General features: G+C 44.8%; 1 protein-coding gene across 1 annotated transcript in view; it reads right to left on the bottom strand.

Annotated features, from left to right (window-relative positions):
* SMG5 (SMG5 nonsense mediated mRNA decay factor) overlaps positions 1-16,073 on the bottom strand; it is a 48,366-nt gene extending 32,293 nt beyond the window's left edge. The window contains exons 1-5 of the mRNA XM_087881255.1: positions 15,727-16,073; positions 12,045-12,143; positions 10,915-11,038; positions 8,178-8,334; positions 691-780 (exon numbers count right to left, since the gene is read on the bottom strand). Coding sequence (XP_087737381.1) covers positions 691-780; positions 8,178-8,334; positions 10,915-11,038; positions 12,045-12,143; positions 15,727-15,803 — 547 coding nt within the window. The 5' untranslated portion in view covers positions 15,804-16,073. The remainder of the gene's footprint in view (positions 1-690; positions 781-8,177; positions 8,335-10,914; positions 11,039-12,044; positions 12,144-15,726) is intronic.
* Between the last annotated feature and the right edge of the window lie 3,309 nt (positions 16,074-19,382).

Raw genomic sequence — 19,382 nt, 5'->3', positions numbered from 1 at the left:
GTATCTGGAAATGCTTCAGACAGTAGGAGATTCCTAATCCTCAAAAAGCAGTGGAAAAGTATTTCAATTCTCTATTGTATACTTCTGGCACAATCCCTAATTAAAAAATCTCTGGTATAAAGTCTATGTGTCTATGTATTAACAGCAGCTAGAATTGTGTTTGCTAAAAATTGGAAAAATGAGAAAATACCAACACAAGATGAAGTTATTAAGAAAATCATGGAATGTGCTGAAACGAGTAAATTGACATTTGAAATTAGAGAACAAGAAGATAAACAATATTATAAGATATGGGATTTATCAACGGCTAGATAATAAAACATGGAAATGAAATATGAAATATAAAATGAATGTTATAATATTTGAAAATAATTTTTATGAAATGATAAAGCCATAGTTAAACCAGATAATTAGTTAATTATGAATATGGGGAGGAAGCACAAAAGACTTGTAACCGACCGACACACTGTTTGCAATTGTAATGGATGATGGATTTATGTTTTATGTTAAAATTAAAAAAAAAAAAAAAAGCAGCGGAAAAGTAAAATCAAAGTCCAGAAGGGCTTATCACAAATTTTAGTTATAACAACCAATATGGTCTGCTCCTTAAGGCTGGGCTTTTTTCCCCACCTGATTTCAAATAAATCCAAGTCACAGAACTTGGATTAACCTAGGAAAATGATCTCTCACCTAAATCCCCCAGGTAGACCAGACATCGGTGGCAGGCTATCTGAGCCCAGTCCATCTCCTTCTCTGATGCAGAGACTGGCTTCTTGCAACCTGTGGAAGAAATAATCAACAGGGTGGCATAGCGTTAGACTGAGCAGGATGCTGGAAAATCAAGACAGCCGACAATTACCCGTCTACCTTCACAAAGAACCTTTGCTTATTATGGCTCACTGTCAGACCTGCCCCAGCTAGGTCCCTAGGAAGGAAAGACCCTCGACTCCATTTGATTGGAACTATAGGTTCTTTTACTAAGGATTACTAAGGATAAAAATGAGGCTGGAACTGAGTTTTCCCACGCACAAATTTTCCCCTTCCATGGTCCTCTCCCCTTTGACCACATCGTCAAGTGTCCATTAGCAATCCAGTGTGATGGTTTCGATGCTTTGGAAACTGCTGCATCTTGAAACAGCTTCACATTCTTTCCCAGGCCAGGCATCTTTGGGCGGCTGGGATCAATCCGGTTTAACACTTCTGGGTCCTGTCAGTGCCCCACCCCTTACAGCCTCCTCCATATGTTCCTAAAATTGTTTTGAGCACCCTTCCTCTGTTTACGGCAGGATGCAAGCAAGGTTAGCGAAGCCACTCACTGTCAGACCTCCTATATATGTCCCTCAAAATGTACGATTTAAAAATGGCCAGGGAGCATCTTAAGCCCTGAAAAGCTAAAAAAGGGGCAAAACCAAAGGAAGCCTTAATGCCACAAGGGAACAGAGCAGGACTCACACAGGAATGGCTCCCCCACAGGACTCAACCATAAAACTGTGGCTTGGTTTTGGTTTAACCAGTTGTGTAAATGTACACTTTTATTTATTTTATTTATTTGTTTGAATTTGTATACCGCCCTACTCCCGAAGGACTCAGGGCAGTGAACAGCCATAGAATAAAATTCATAGTTTGCATGAGATAATTTATGATCTAAGAGAACTGTCATAAATTTAACTGCCAGGGCTGTGAACATGCTGCAAAATCAACAACATTCATTTGTTCTGATTGTAAGAATGTATTCTCATTTTTAATTTTGTGGATTGCAGCCTGATGGGGAACCCATCTGGAAAAAAAGCAGCTTGGTTTTCTTAAAATGGGCTATTTTGAGTTTCGTTGTCACATTTTGGGGAGTTTGTAACTCATTCTCTGTGCGGTCAAAGGCTTTTACAGATTTGGGTGAGATTTTTAAAGTGTAACCAGGACGGCAAAAGGCAAAGAAGTTGAGCGTGGGCCTGAAAATTGTTAAAACGCACTCCATCAATTCTACAGTAATGCTAGGGAGATGCTCACAGCAACGGTTGCCAAGGACACTTGTCATCTAGCAAGTTACGATGGGCGACAGCCTGACAGATTCCCACCAGCCAAGGGCTGAAAATGCGCAAATGTGATTAGCAGTTACCTAATCACAAACCAAGCTGTGATTATTCTCTTTTCCAAGGCAATTGTTAATCTGGAAAGTTCTATCTCGCTTAAAACTGTTGAGGAATCTCAGGCAATTACAATAAAGTTGAGGTTAAGAAACGTACAATAAAATCCCCTTTTTAAAGCTGCACTTAACAACTATCCAATTACATTAGAAGCTACCGTGAGGTACTTTAAATAATTGTGCAAATGTCATGCAAAATTATTCTTTAGGTTACCAGTTCCCAATTATTTGATTTAGGAGGACTTCTAAACTGTCAATTAATTTTTTCTTGTGGCCCAACAGAGGTCTACAATCCAAAACCAAACTGCATTTTTTTAAATCAAGAGCAAGATAATATGCATTAAACCCCAAGAAAGACCATGTCTGCAGAACCCCCGTGTTAAAGTTAATTTTAAAAACTGTTTAAAAAATTAAATAAACAGATCAAATTCTATGGCATTCTAATACTGACATCAAAATGATCTGAAATAGTAGCCATCTTCCAAAAAAAGACATCTACACTACAGAAAACCTAGTGTCCCCACAAACCACATCTTGAAAATGATTTCTGTATATTTCACAATTTACATGTATTTATTTTTGCTGTATCAACTGTCCTTTGGACTGCAAGGCCATCCAACCGGCCGGTCCTAGAGGAGATCAACCCTGGCTGCTCTTTAGAAAGCCAGATCCTGAAGAGGGAACTCAAATCCTTTGGCCACCTAATGAGAAGGAAGGACTCCCTGGAGAAGAGCCGAATGCTGGGAACGATGGAGGGCAAAAGAAGACGAAGGGGACAGCAGAGAACGAGGTGGCCAGATGGAGTCACTGAAGCAGGAGGTGAGTGAGCGTAAATGGACTCCAGAGGATGGTAGAGGACAGGAAGGCCTGCAGGAACGTTGTCCATGGGGTCGCGATGGGTTGGATGCAACTTCACAACTAATAACAACACATCCCGGAGAAATGGCTGTCCAATCTTTTCTTGAAAGCCTTCAGTGATGGGAGCCCACAACTTCTGGAGGCCAAGCAGTTCTCACTGCTAGGAAATTGCTCCTTAGTCCCAGGTTAGCTCTTTCTCTCTGACTAGCTTCCCCCTATTGCTTTTTGTTCTGCGTTCAGGTGCTTTGGAGAATAAAATGACCTCCTCTTCTCTGTGGCATTGTAATCCCTCAGCCCCATTAATTAAAGTATACAAAGCTAAGGTTATCCCTATGCTCTTGTATGGAGCAGAGGTTTAGGGTCTATATTCAACCACAGTCCCAGAACAAACACAGTCCCAGCATCTGAGACGTATTTTGGGTGTAGATCCAAGAACATCTGCTGCAGCAGTTAAGAGCTGAATTGGGAATTCATACAATTCATGCACTATCCAAAATTAGAGCATATAACTACTGGTGCAAAGTCAAAGAAATGGAGACTGATAGACTCCCCAAGTTATGTTTACTAGAGCAAATAAAATTACAATCACATATCTCCTGGATCACCAAACTAACAAATTTTGTAAGAAGCTGTGGCCTTCCTATCTCTTGGGTAACAGGAGACAGAACTCAAAATAGAATAGAATAGAATAGAATTTTTAATTGGCCAAGTGTGATTGGACACACAAGGAAATTGTCTTGGTGCATAGGCTCTCAGTCAGAGTGGATAAAAATCAATGATTTTTTTAAAAAAATCAAAAAAATCAGATTTTTTTTTATTTAAATCGGTTTTTTTTTATTTTTATCAAATTTATTTTAATAAAAAACTTTTGGGGTACAAATCTATCATAAGATAGTTTTCTATTTAAGATACATAAATAATTTAGTTTATTCAGCATGAAATGGAGCTCAGTTATGTAGCAGGAGGCTGTATATTCTGCAACACTGGGACTATCGGTGAGTCAACAGTGGGTCAAAGGAGTAGCAGAGGTGACAGTTGCTCTTTAAAAATTATGATTTAAATCGAGTTGATTTAAATCAAGCCTTTTTACTAGTGATTTAAATCATGATTTAAATCATGATTTAAATCAACTCGATTTAAATCAAATCACCCTGCTCTCAGTGTACATAAAAGAAAAGATACGTTCATCAAGAATCATAAGGTACAACACTTAATGATAGTCATAAGGAACAAATAAGCAATCAGGAAACAATATCAATCGTAAGGATACAAGCAACTAATTACAGTCATGCAGTCATAAGTGGGAGGAGATGGGTGGTGGGAACGATGAGAAGATTAATAGTAGTGCAGACTTAGTAAATAGAGCTGCCCAAAGAATTAAGGATATAGAAGCACAAAATGACATAGCTATCCTTAGTAAGGTGAGTCACTTGAAATGGCTGAGCAAATACAAACGTATTTTTCAAGTAGACAGCTATTTGAAGTTACAACTGCCAAAACATCTTAGGGAGATATTTACGTGAGCGAGATTCGAACAGCTTGACACAATGGTCAGATATGGGAGATTTTATACCCTGCAGTGAGCGTCTCTGCATCTGCGGAGCGGCAGAGGTAGAGGACCTGGCTCACATCCTATTTGATTGGTGCTTGTATAAGGGGGTGACAGACAGGTATCTTGGTCCATATACCAAACGAAGGACCCATTGGGACCCCCAAATCAAAACAACTTACTTTATGTGCGGCCAGAACCTGAAAATAACATTTAACACAGCACAGGACTTAAAACAAAATGGTTCGGTTGAGATCTGCATACGTGGGACTGATTGGGGTAGCTTGTAAGGATGATACCGAAATATAACTTTATGTCATTTTACTCTATTTTATATATTTCTGTATCTAATTATATTGTAGCTAATCCTATAACTATTGTATTTTACCCTACTTTTATTTTAAATTGTTTGCAAGAGAGTTTGATGGTGATATGTGTTTGCACTTTGTGCTTTGATATGGCCTATAGCCATGATGGCGAACCTATGGCACAGCCATATCTGTGGGCATGCGAGCATTGCCCTAGCTCAGCTCCATTTTCGGGCCCTCCAGGCCCACCGGAAGTCGGGAAATGGGCTGTTTCCGGCCTCCGGGGAGGGGAGGGGGAGGCTGTTTTCGCCCTCCCCAGACGCCAAGAAAGCCTCTGGAGCCTCGGGAGGGTGAAAAATGGGCGTACTGGGCCCAATGTGCCAAAAGCGGGGGGGGGGGTTGCGCGCGCATGCGGGGCGCATTGAATTATGGGTGTGGCCACGGGCACGTGCAACCTCCCCCCCCCGCACTCCCCCTACTTTTGGCACGCGACGGCAAAAAGGTTAGCCATCCCTGGCCTATAGGCTAATCAATAAAGCTAACTAACTAACTGTGGCACTGTACTGGAAGACTGCTATCGTGTCACCCCGACTTCTTCTCTTCGATAAGTGAGCCATCCCTAGCCCCCTCAAGTGTTCATCGTACGATTCAGCCTCCAGACCTTTTACCATCTGTGTTGCTCTTTTCTGCATTCTTTCCAGGGTTTCAGCATCTTTTTTTTTTTTTTTTTTTGGTATCGTGGCAACTAGAACTGGAAGTAATATTCCAGCGAGGCTCAGTACAGAGGCCTAGTCACTGTTCAAGAGCTTCCAATATGCTGCAAAATGTTTTAAAAGCACATGCACCAAGATGAATTCCTTGTGTGTCCAATCACACTTGGCCAATAAAATTCTATTCTATTCTATTCTATTCTATTCTATTCTATTCCATATTTTCTATTCTATTCTATTCTATTCCATATTTTCTATTCTATTCTATTCTATTCTATATTCCATTCCATTCTATTCTATTCTCTATTCCATATTTTCTATTCTCTTCTATTCCATATTTTCTATTCTATTCTATTCTCCATTCCATATTTTCTATTCTATTCTATTCTATTCTATTCTATTCTATTCTATTCTATTCTATTCTATTCTATTCCATATTTTCTATTCTCTTCTATTCTCTTCTATTCCATATTTTCTCTTCTCTTCTCTTCTCTTCTCTTCTCTTCTCTTCTCTTCTCTTCTCTTCTATTCCATCCCATCCCATCCCATCCCATCCCATCCCATCCCATCCCATATTTTCTATTCTATTCTATTCTATTCTATTCTATTCTATTCTATTCTATTCTATTCTATATTCTATTCTATTCTATTCTATTCTATTAGGATTTCCTTTACTCAAGGGAATAAAAGAAAAAGTATCTGCACTCTGACTTATGACCACAACTGAGCCCAAAATTTTGATTTGCTAAGTGAGCTCAATTAATTTTATGAACCTTTCTTGCCAGAGCTCTTAAGTGAACCACCGCAGCTGTTAAATTAGTCCCACGGTTGTTAAGTGAATCTGGCTCTCCCACTGACTGCTTGTCAGAAGGTTGCAAAAGGGAAACGTGTGACCCTGGGACGCTGCCACTGTCATAAATACGAGTCAGTTGCCAAGCCTCCGAATTTTTTTTTTAATTTTTTTTTTATTATTTACATATATCCTCATAACTTGATTGCCATTGTATGTGTGTACACAATATACCCATACGACGAAATTCACTTAACACCCAAAGACCAGGTCCAACACACATAACAATCCCCAAACACACTCCCACCCACCACAAATTCCCCACCCCTAAACCACCCAAACATTGAACACAGTGTGACCATCCTGGCGATTCATCTGCCATAAGAACCCAAGTGAAAGACAAATAACATAAATACTACTTTCACAGTGCTACCGTGTTTCCCCGAAAATAAGACATGTCCTGAAAATAAGGCCAAGGTTTATTTTGGGGGTGGGCCTAAATATACACCCTTCCCCCGAAAATAAGCCCCCCCACACACACACGCAGGTCGCTCACCCCCCCCAACCCTCCCAAGGCAGCCACATCCCTGCAAACTCCTGCGCCCCCTGCCCCTTTCCCCGCCCACAGCACCAACCGTAGACCTCAAGCACCTGCTCCTGCGCCATGGTAGCGGCCCACCTGCTCTCTCCCCTGTGCCCAGGTTCCGCGTCCACATAAGCCTGTACTATGGTTTGGAAGCCGCCGAGGCAGAGTTTGGGGGAGAGAAAGAGAGACTTCTGGTGCTTCTGCTTTTGGCGGCATGCAAGGAAAGCAGCAGAAGTCTTTCTTTCTCTCCCACAAACTCTGCCTCGGCGGCTTCCAGACCCCAGCCAGGGCAGCAACACGCTCTGGGAGTGTGCTTCCCACTCTATGGTGACGGCTGGAGCTGAAGCCTGCAGGGAGAGCTGGCCCAGGCCATGGCTTCCGCGCCGGGTGCCGGCGGCAATGGCTATGAGCTCGAGACCTGGTGCTCACTGGCTTCGCCCACATTGACATGGTGAGGCCTGCAAGACGCGCAAGTGGGGGGGGGGGGGACAGGCACTCACGCAGCTTGGTGCTCGCGTTCTACACACACACCCCCGTGGGAGAGGAGGGGCTTGATGGCGGCGCACAAAGGGAACCTCTCTCTGCTGGACTCCTGGCTATGAGTGCGCAGGCCGCCTGGGCCTTCTGCACCCCCAGAATATTAACACCCCCCCAATAATAAGGCCAAGCCCTTATTTTGGGGTTCAAAAGAAAATAAGACCCTGTCTTATTTTCGGGGAAACATGGCAGTTTTGTACAATTATTTTGGACCAGCTTATTCATTCTGGTACCTATGTAATTTCTCATTCTGGGTCTCCTTAACCTAATTGTTTCATGTTCCGACACCCACCTTATGTCTCCAGCCATTGATAAAATCTGTTCCATGTGTCATAATATTCTGTCTCTCCTTTGTTTTTTTTAATTCTAACGTTAATCTATCCATTTCTGCGCATCTCTGAATTTTGTTCGTGTGACCCCGGGGGGGAGGGGGGGAATGCTGCGACGGTCGTAAGAGTGAAAAACGATTGTAAGTTAACTTTTTTTCGGTGCCGTTGTAACTTCGGACGGCCCTAAATAAACTATTCTAAATCAAGGACTACCAGTGTAATGATGGCCACAATAAATAAATAAAACAATCCCTCTCAAGAAGAGAAGAGAAGGAAACATTGAGTGGTACATAGATTGAAACACTGGGGTGCCCATATATCTAAATACGCCAGGCGGATCAAGCAGGACCGAATCTCGGGAAGCACTGACCTATCAGGGGGTCCGTAACGTGGGTCCAGTCAATGCAGCACTGCAACTCCAGCTGATAGTGAGACTGGATGTAGAGAAGCAGGTGCTGGTAAAACCCGATGCCAGCAATCAGGTGAGTCCGGTAAGCGCACTCCAGGGTGCTCCGACTATGGATGTGCTGCGGATTGGGGAAAACAAAGAGAGCAAGTTAGGGTTGGTCTCTAGCTTCTCTCGTGACAGCTGGTCCTCGACTTACGACCACAAGGGAGCCCGGAATTTCTGTTGTGAAGCGAGACGCTTTGTTAACCGAGTTTGCCCCATTTTACGACCTTTCTTGACACACTTCGTTAAGTGAATCACTGCGGCTGATCAGTTAGTAACCCGGCTGTTAAGGGAACCTGGCTTCCCCGTTGACTTTGCTTTCGCGAAGAGACCGGACTGCCATCTGTCGGAAATGGTGTAGGGCAGTGATGGCGAACCTTTTTGGCACCGGGTGCCCAAACCGGAATGTGCGTGCATGTGCACCAGCTGGCCGGCGCACACATGCCTGTTGTCAGGTTTCGGTGTCGTCTCAAATAAATTGCATTTCCAAACAAATAGTCTTTGATGAAATCTTTCATTTATTAAGCACGACAATCTGTCCCCGATTATATCGTAGCCAACACTGACTTCCTGACCCCAAACCTTCCCTTTCCGTTCCCCAATTCTCTGCGTCTCATTGGCCACCTTCCAAATCACTCTCCCCATATCTACTACTTCAGCTCCCAGGAATGTCCCCCCTCCCATCCCATCTCCTAAGGGATATTATCTTCAGAGAAAATAAGTAGGTGAAAAGTCAAGCGTCCTCTTGCCAGCTGACCCCTCTTTCTCCTCCTTATGTCAGCACTGGAACGAATGTAGTTTGGAGTGCTGACACCTGTTTTCTGGCCTTTTTTGGCTGTTTTTCGGGCCAAAATTGTTTCCAAAAACATTACAAAAATGGGCTGATTTTCGGGCCGTTTTCCAGTGCGCCAGCGCCCGTGAAGGCCAGCTGGCCTGTGCACATCGGAAATCAGAAGAGAAAAGGAGAGGAAGGAAGGGTAAGGGACAAGTGTAGGAGAGATGAGAAGGGGGAAAAGAAGAGAGGAGTGGGGGAAAGGAAGGGGAAGTAGGACGAGGTAGGAGAGGAGGAAGGAGAAAGTAGGAGAGGAGAGGAGAGGAGGGAGGGAAGGGAAAGAAAGGAGAAGAAGAAGGAGGTTTGTTGCAAAATGAGGGAAGAAAGGGTAGAAGAGCAACTCCGAATGTAATTAAAATGCCTTATTTTAATGCTCTCTTTTAAGGAAAACATGTATATGTAGGATTAATTATGTACGAGAAAATGTACATTTTATATTATGTGTGTAAGAAATAAAACTGAAAAACTTTTCAAAAAAAAAAAAGGAAATCAGAAGAGCAGCTGACGATACCGCATGTGCCCACATAGGGGGCTCTCCGTGCCACCTCTGGCACGCGTGCCATAGGCTCGCCATCACGGGTGTAGGGTCTCCTGCTTGGATGGGGGGGCTGGACTAGATGACCTACATGGTCCCTCCCAACTCTTGTTATTCTGTATTCTGCTTGTCAAAAGGTTGGCAAAGCGGATCAACACGATCTTGGGACATAGCAACGGTCATAAGTACGAGCCGGTGGCCAAGGGTCTGAATTCTGATCACATGACCATGGGGATGCTACAAAAGTCGTAACTGTGAAAAACAAGTCAGAAGTGAAGATTTTACACTGCTGTTGTAACTTCGAACAGTCACTAAATGAACTGTTTTAGTTACGGGCTACCTGTAATTATTTTCCAAAAAAGGTCAAAGCCACCGATTAATTCAGCATCAACAATTCCATTCCTGCCCATTTCATGCTTCGGAAGGCTACAATGCAGATTTTATCCCTGACTATATTCAAGGCAGGGACAGAACTGAAATCCCTGCTGATGAGTCCAGCTGCTGGGAGACACAACTACAGGCGGTCCTCGACTTACAACAGTTCATTTAGTGACCATTCGACGATTGAAACAGTGACTTATCGCCGTTTTTCAATGCTTACGATGTTTTAGCATTCCCCGGGGGTTCCATGCGATCAAAATTCAGACACTGGGCAACTGGCTCATCTTTACGACGGTTTGCGGTGTCCCAGGGTCACGTGATCCCCTTTTTACGACCTTCGGAGCAGCAAAGTCAACGGGGGGAACCAGATTCACTTAACAACCGTGTTACTTAACAACTTGCAGGGATTCACTTGCCAACTGTGGCAAGGAAGGTGGTAACATGGGGCAAACTCAAAGTGTCTCGCTTAACAACAGAAATTTTGGGCTCAATTGTGGCCGTAACCCGAGGACCACCTGTATTTTGGGAACCAAGTTCTGTAGCTTAGTTCAAACCAATATGCTTCCGTACAATATTCAACCATTTTCTCTCATTCTGGAAAGCTTACAGGCCCCCTGGGTCTATCCATGCCTTCCCCACTTTGTTAGATCGATTATTAATTAGTGATTCCACAATCTCTTAATTGAAAGAGACCACAAAAAAAAAAACCCAAACACATAGCCAGGCAATAATCCTGCAACTCTCTCTTCTGCTTCAAAGTCCCAGATTGAGCGAAGTGTAGTAGTGTTATCCTCCCAGAAACATTTCTCCCCTTTCTCCGGTATTTTTATTTACTGTTCTATCTTTCGGCTGTGGGTTATCATCCAAATAAGATTCACACGCAAACATTATCAGAATGGATCGCCTACCTTTTTATTTGTTTTGATCAGCTGAATGACTTCGTAGTACACTTTCCGCCACAGCAGTTCCTCTGCTTTCCTCCCATAGTCCACAGGGTGTAGGAACATCAGCTTTACACAGAGTTCGCGGAGTCTGGGGCAGGAAGGGAGAAGAGAGAGACGCTGCTCACAATTTGTCTCAAAACCATTTTTTTAAAAAACTCCTAATCATACATACATACCATACATGTATATATGTATGTATGTATGTATGTATGTATGTATGTATATATCCCTCTCTAAGCGGTTTATAGAGGCAGCATATTGGCCCCAACAATCTGGGGCCAACCAAGGGGGGATGGAAGACTGAGTCAACCTTGAGCCAATCAGGATCGAACTGATGGCAGTTGGCAGGGTTAGCCTGCAATACTATATTCTAACCACCGTGCCAGTATGGCAATAGAAGAATTAAGAATAAGAACAGAACAGAAATGCCATTTAGACTTACATACTGCTTCACAGTGCTTTACAGGCCCCTCTGAGCATTTTACAGAGTCAGCCTCTTGCCCCCAACAATCTGGGTCGTCATTTAACCGACCTCGGAAGGAAGGAAGACTGAGTCAACCTTGAGCCAGTCAGGATCGAACTGCTGGCAGTTGGCAGAATTAGCCTGCTATCCTGCCTTCTAACCACTGCACCATGGATCTGCGTACAGGTGCAATTTTTGAAGACTAAGAACTGTATTCTGTTAAAAGTCAGCAGATATCTTCCCCACCCATCAAGGTCACTCAATTTGCCTAGCAGGACCTCAACCCGAGATTACTAGTCTGCTTATCTATGAAGCTGCGTCCAAACAATATTCTGTGCAATGGAATTACTTTGAGGCTGAACCTTGGGAATATGAGCCCCAGACAGAATGCTCTGGAATGAATGAATGAATGAATGAATGAATGAATGAATGAATGAATGGCAAGCTAGTTTTGCCACACAGGAATACAACATTTTTATGATATTCTGTATTTCCATGGAATTAATTTTTCCCAGCAATACTTCACCCAGACTTATTCCATTCAAGTAAGACTGCTGCATCCTGGCCTTTCAAGACCATACATCTGATTGAAATGCAGAACATGGAATAAAGAAAGGCCCAACTTTCTTACTTGTTTCTCAGGCTGATGTTCTCCGGCTTAAATACTTCTTGATAAGCTGCCTTGTTTCCAAGAATGAGATCCAATCGATGCACTGCTTCAACCACAGCTCTACGAAAAGCACAGGAGGCATGCAAGGTTAGGAAGAAGCTGCTGCTCGGAAATTCTTCAGTTGGACTCAGACATAACATGAAGTTATAATATACCACCCAGAGCCCCTCTGCACCGCCCAGAACCTCACTGTCAGTTCTGCCATCTTCCGCTCGGCGCCTTGCCGGCATTCTGCCATCAAAAGCTAGGGGGGAGGGGGCAAGGGGGACAAATGTGTATGGGGATGTGAAATAGGGAAGGGGGATGACAGTTTGACGAAGACGAGGGAGTCATAAAACCAATTTGTGCCAGTCTTTAAGGCCACGCTCCCTGAGAGTGGAATTTGGGTTGCACCAAGCATCTCAAGTGATTCTCAAAACACCTATGTGGCTCTCCATTGGCTGAAGACAAACTGGTCATGGGGGTGGGGGGGGGCTGGATTGAGGGGAAAATTTTTTAACCTTTTGGGGGGGGGGAGAATCTTGGTTCTAGCCTGATTTTTCTGCAACCAGCAACCTTTAGTAAAAGAACCTATCACTTCACCCAAATGGGAGTCGAGGGTTTTTCTTTCCAGAGGGTCCTGACTGGGGCAGGTCTGACACTCTCATTGAGGAAGATGGGCAGATAAGCAGTATGAAATACAAATAAAATAAAATACGCTTTGACTATCTATTGCTTAGCGTGTTACAATGAACTCACTCATAGCAATTTGTGTACCATAATTTATGGCTTAGTGTGCAGTTGTGGGTTTTACCGTCAGACTCTAATACAGCCACCTTTCTGGAATGCATAGCTGGAGGGCTATAAAATTAGCCTTCTCATCCCGCAGTGGCTTCAATTGACAAGAAAAAGGCCACAACCCAATCTGATTATGGAGATTTTCAATCATCCAGGTCGTGGCCGTCCCAAAGATGCTTTTCCAAAAGGCAACTGGACTTCCTTGGGGTTTTTTTTTCCTCGAAAACGTTTCACTTCTCAACCAAGAGGCTTCTTCAGCTCTGACTGAAAGGCAACCAGTACTGAAGAAGCTTCTTTTTCCCTTTTTTAAGGGAAAAAAACCCAAGGCAGTCCAGCTGCCTTTTGGAAAAACACGTTTGGGGGCCACAATCTAAACTCGTTGCCTTCAAACTCTCCAAAGAAGGAACATTGCTGAATTGTACTAAGCTCTTCTCTGGGATGTGAAGAGACTTGCTGGGCTTGCTTCTTTGCAGACAGCAAGCCATGTGCCCCGGTCTATTAAAAGACCTCACAGTGCCACCAGCTGCCAAGCTCTATGGCCACCATCCAAGCCTTCCAAAACCAGGGAAAAGTGACAAGGAGATCAAGCCATCCAGGCTGTGCCACACGGTACTTTCAAACACCGGCATCAAAAGCAACCTTTTGCAAAGTCATCCTTACAAGGCAAGTGTCAAAACCTTGACTTGACATTCACGTCATGGCGTGTTGCTTTTGGGGGGTGGGGTGGGAGGGGGAGGGAGATACTTCTAGCTTTTAAGACCTCTGGAAAATAAGAGCGCAACCAAAACTGAGAATGCTATTGGAGGGCACAGAAGACAGGAAATGGCTTGAAGAAGTTGAAGGAACTGTGTAAAGTCCTTGGGAACTACCCATTATCAAGAGTGTGTGAGGGAATCCCCACAGAATTGGGGAGAAGGGGAGATGCTCAGCTGCCACTGAGCACATGCCACGTTTCTCTTGCTGGCTGTAGCAGCCAGGCATGGCAAACTGGCAAATCGTGGAGTAGACTTAAAGGTGGATTACTGGCCTATGGGTTGCCTGCCCCCCCCACCCCCGAACACGGCGTAACATGCCCTCCAGACTCCCCCAATCCAGAAGGCCTCTAAAAGTGTCAGGCGACAACTGTCATCCCTGTCTATGAATAACAATGTAAACTCTGATGCGTCCAAAAGGGGAAAGTCAAACAGAAGCATAAAACGGGACACGTAGGTCAAGGTGAATCCTAAGGCTGTAAAAGGAGAATATTTGTAGCTCAGGGTTGAAATGAGGGGTTTTCTTGCAGACGTTTCATGACCCAACTAGATAACATTATCAGTGGTGGAAGGAAGGGGGTGTTGTAGAAAAGAGGAGGAGGAGGAGGAGGAGGAGAATCCTAGGTACCCTCTGAGCTTGGCTGTTTTCTTGCAGACGTTTGATTATCCAATTAGGGAACATTATCAGTGCTAGAAGAGAGTGGAGGGTACAGGGAGGGAGGAGGAGGAAGACTGTGGGGTCCTGGGTGCTCTCTGAGCTTGGTTGTTTTCTTGCAGACATCTCATTACCCAACTAAGTCATGAAATCAGTGCACTGATGATGTTTTCTAGTTTGGGTAATGAAACGTTTACAAGGAAACAGCCAAGCTCAGAGAGCACCCAGGACTCAATCAATCAATCCTTCCTTCCTTCCTTCCTCCCTCCCTCCTTCTTCCTTCCTTCCTTCCTTCTGCAAACACCTCTCCCTTCTAGCATTGATGATGTTACCTAGCTGGGTAATGAAACGTTTACAAGGAAACACCAAGCTAAGAGAGCACCCAGGACTCCTTCCTTCCTTCCCTTCCTTTCCTCCCTCTCTCCCTCCTTCCTTCTGCAAACACCTCTCCCTTCTAGCACTGATGATGTTCCCTAGTTGGGTCGTGAAACGTTTACAAGGAAACAGCCAAGCTCAGAGAGCACCCAGGACCCCCCCTCCTAAGACTGTCCGTTTCCCCTTTCACCCCCTTCACAAAGGCTGTGACAAAAAGGACAAAAATTAGTTGCTGATTTAGGGAGAGGGGGTGGGGGACTAGCTGGGAGCAATGGGGAGGGGGTTTCAAATGGGTGGATGTCCTGCTGGTAGGCGTTTCGAAGCAGGTGGAGGCAGCAGGGGCTGTACTACCCAAAGGCTATAGCGCTAGATACACGGGAAAGTCCTCGACTTAAAGCGACCAAAACCAACACACACACACCCCCAAATTGAGGTTGCTAAGGGAGTTTCGCCCCATTTTAGATCCTCGTTTAAGCGAACCGTCGCAATTCTGAAGTTAGGAGGAGTACGGTCGTTAAGTGAATCTGGCTGACTTCTCCAAAGGGCTCAAAAAGGGGGATTTTTACCTGATACCCCCACCCGGGACTCTGCAACCGTCGTAAGTGCGAGGATCCCTATTTGAATCACATGATTCCCGGTGGGGGGGGAACGACACACGCCTCAACGGTCGTTTAAAAAAATGTGGGGGGGGAAAAAGGGCCCTAAGTCTCTTTTTTTTCCCCTCCCCACCGTTCCGTTGGTCAGTCTGGTCACTAAACGGACCGCCGTTGTAAGTCGAGGACTTCCACTGGGGAATAACATTTAACATCGTTAAGAGGGAACCCCCCCATCCCCCCCTCTCTCTATTGGTGGGAGGCACCCACGTGCCCCATGGCTTGCGGGGGATGATGGGACTTGGAGTCCCTTCACGGTCCCACGCGGGGCCTGCAAGGGGGCGATGAGGAGTTTATTTCACACCTTACACACACACACACACACAAACGCGCGCCCGCCCGCCCGGCTTCCTTTGGGGGGGCCTGCGGGGGGGACGATGGGACCTGGAGTCCCTCAGGGCCGGCCGTGGACGATGGGGCCGCTCGCTCACCGGTAGAGCCTCTTGGTGTGGAGAGCCTTGGCCTCCGGCTCACCGCCGCCGCCGCCGCTTCCGCTGCCTTGGCTCATGGCGCCCGGCAGGCCTTGAGGCCCCCTCAGCAGCCCCTGCCGCCCCGCCAGGCCCGGCCCGCCCCTCTCGGCCGCCGCCTCAGCCCGGCCTTGGAGCGCTTCTGCTGCTGCTGCTGCTGCTGCTGGTGCTGCTGTCGCCGCCTCCGCCGCAGCCCTGGAGCCTCCGGGTTCTGCAGCCGCCAGCGACCCCGCTCGGCCGCCATCGCGCTCCGGCTGCCCGCCGCCGCCGCTGCCGCCGCCGCTTTCCCCTCAGCCAAGTCTCGCGAGACCGCCGCCCTCGGGTCTCGCGAGCGCTCGGCGCCCAAGTCTCGCGAGAACTCCGCAGCCGCCTAGTGCTTGTGGGGAGGGAAAAGGGGAAGAAAAAAAAAACACCTCTGCCCCGCGCGAGTAAGCACCGCCCCTCCCTCCAAACCCACTTCTTCAGCTCTCGCGAGGTCTGAGTCTCTGCCCGTAGACTTATTCGGAATGCAAAGAGGTGGGGGTACCTCGGGAAGGGAAGGGAAACAACCGATGGCGGGTCGCGTTTCAGGGTTTCCGATTCATTCGTTCATTCATTCATTCTGGAGGGTTTGGACATTCTTGTCGTTTTCGTGGCCTCTTTTTCTCCTCCTTTTTTTTTTCCCTTTCTGGAAGTGCGGAAAAACAGCAAAGTGGCGCTAAAAGAAGTGGAGTCAAAACTTTTCTTCCATTTGTTATATGGTACTATATGTGTGTGTGTTTGTGTATGTGTGTATATATGTGTATATATATATGTGTGTGTGTGTATAGATAGATAGATAGATAGATATAGATATATGTAAATATATATATATATGTATATATGTGTGTGTATGTATATATATATATATATATATATATATATATATATATATATATATATATATATATATATATACACATACATATATATACCCTGTTTCCCCCAAAATAAGACACCTCCTGATAATAAGCCCAATTGGGCTTTTGAGCGCATGGCAATAAGGCCAAGCACTTATATCAGGGTTCAAAAAAATAGAAGACAGGGTGTTATTTTTGGGGAAACACGGTATATACATATCTTTAGATAATATAATAAATATAAATAAATATTTTATATATATATATATATATATATATATGTGTGTGTGTGTGTGTGTGTGTGTGTGTGTGTGTGTTTTTGGTTATTCGGGTTTTCTCCCGCGTAAAATTGGAAGTGTCTTGGCTATTTATTATATATATCATACCATATAACACGACACAAACACATACACACACATATATAGAGAGAGAGATTAGATATAGATATAGAGATGGATGGATGGATGGATAGACGGATAGACAGACAGACAGATAGATAGACAGATAGATACAGATTAGATGTAGATGTAGATACAAAGATGGATGGATGGATAGATAGATATAGATTAGATGTAGATGTAGATATAGAGTTGGATGTATGGATGGATACATAGATAGATAGACAAATTAAATGTAGATGTAGATTAGATAGACAGATAGATAGATAGATACAGATTAGATGTAGATATAGAGATGGATGGATGGATGGATAGATATAGATTAGATGTAGATATAGATATAGAGATGGATGGGTGGATGGATGGATGGATAGATAGATAGATAGATAGATAGATAGATAGATAGATAGATAGATAGATAGATAGATAGATAGATAGATAGATGATTTCCAGGTTGAGCAGTGGGCTGGTCTAGCAGACCTCCAAGGTCCCGTCCAGCTCTGTTCTGATTCATTCTTTCATGCAGACAGGAGCCTGCAGAGGGTTTTCTGCAAACTCCATGTTTTCTGTAAAGGTCACTAAACGAATGGTTGTAAGTAGAGGACTACATGTAAACCGATATTCTATTTTAAAAAAAAACATATTAACTTATATTTATGGCTGGTCTCCTGCTGCCCTCTGCTGGCGACGGGTGGCAGTGCAGCCCCTCTCAGCAATACTCTTTTCGATGAAGAAAAAACGCAATAAAATCCGTTTTACATTCATTTATTTTTACTTATTTCACACATGCTCTAGCAGAGGGCAGCATGGGACCAGCCTTTCGGTGCGGTCTCCCTCCGCCATGTCCACTCCTCCGGGACATTGCAACCGTCATAAATATAAGTCAGTTCTCAAACATCTGGATTTTGATCATTTGATGGTATCAATGCTGCAACGGTCGTAAGTGTGAAAAAGTGTCATAAGTCACTTTTTTTAGGGCCGTTGTAAGAGATTAGACAGCCTTTGTCTGGAATGGTATCAACTAAGTTTCCAGCCTGAGTGGGGGTTGGACTAGAAGACCTCCAAGGTCCCTTCCAACCCTATGATTCTGTGATTCTATGAGATAGATAAAATGATAGAGATTAGATGATAGGTTAGATAGAAGAAAGAGGGAGGGAGAGATAGATGATGATGATGATAGATGGAAGGAAGGAAGGAAGGAAGGAAGGAAGGAAGGAAGGAAGGAAGGAAGGAAGGAAGGAAGGATGAACAATTTGTCTTGGACAGGGGGTCAGACTATAAGACCTCCAAAGTCCCTTCCAGCCCTAGGATTCTATGATTCTGTGAGAGGACAAGGAGTCCCCCAAAGGTTGGCTTCTCACAACCAATTTAACCAAGTCAGGGAAAGACGTAGCTGCAGCCTCCATGTAAACTGGGTCGAATAAATGGCTTTTCTCTTTAAGCGTCTTCATTTAGATTTATTTATTTATTTATTTATTAAATTTGTATACCGCCCTTCTCCCGAAGGACTCAGGGCGGTGAACAGTCAAATAAAATACATCTAATACAAACGCTAAAAAAACCATTAAAATACCATTAAATAATTGGCCCGGAAAACGAAATTTAAAACACCCCAAATTCATAAGACAAATTATTATTATTATTTTTTAAATTTGATTTATATGCCGCCCTTCTCCGGAGACTCAGGGCAGCTTACAATAGCCTTCATCCTTTTGTATATTTATACAAAGTCAGCTTATTGCCCCCACAAACTGGGTCCTCAATTTACCTACCTTAGAAAGGATGGAAGGCTGAGTCAACCTTGAGCCTTGGCGAGATTCGAACCCTGCAGTAATTGCAGGCAGCTGGTCTTAATAACCAGCTTAATAACAGGGTGCCTTAAACCCCTGTACTACCAAGGCTCTTAAATTTAAATTTTAAATTTTTAAAAAAGTTTAAAAGAGAGGTTAGGCCAGGCCGGCCTGCTGGAAAAGAAATGTTTTGAGGGCACGGCGGAAAGCGCGCAGGTCCGGGATCCTCCGTATCTCCGGGGGGAGCTCCTTCCAGATGGCGGGTGCCCCCACAGAGAAGGCTCTCCCCCTGGGGGCCGCCAGTTGACATTATTTGGCCGATGGCACCCTGAGGAGCCCCTCTGTATGGGAACGTACTGGTCGGTGAGAGGCTACTGGTGGCAGAAGGCGGTCTGGTAGATACCCCGGTCCTAAGCCATGGAGCGCTCTAAAGGTGGTAACCAAAACCTTGAAGCGCACCCGGAAGACCACTGGGAGCCAGTGCAGCTCGCGCAGGAGGGGGGTCACATGGGAGCGCCCTGTCGCTCCCATAACCACCCGCGCGGCCGCATTCT

This window comes from Pantherophis guttatus, chromosome 18, assembly GCF_059756535.1.
Source record: "Pantherophis guttatus breed Tessera chromosome 18, ASM5975653v1, whole genome shotgun sequence".
In the NCBI taxonomy this organism is placed as follows: domain Eukaryota; kingdom Metazoa; phylum Chordata; class Lepidosauria; order Squamata; family Colubridae; genus Pantherophis; species Pantherophis guttatus.
The sequence above is the reverse complement of the archived record's forward strand: the minus strand, read 5'-3'. Positions and strand labels throughout refer to the sequence as shown.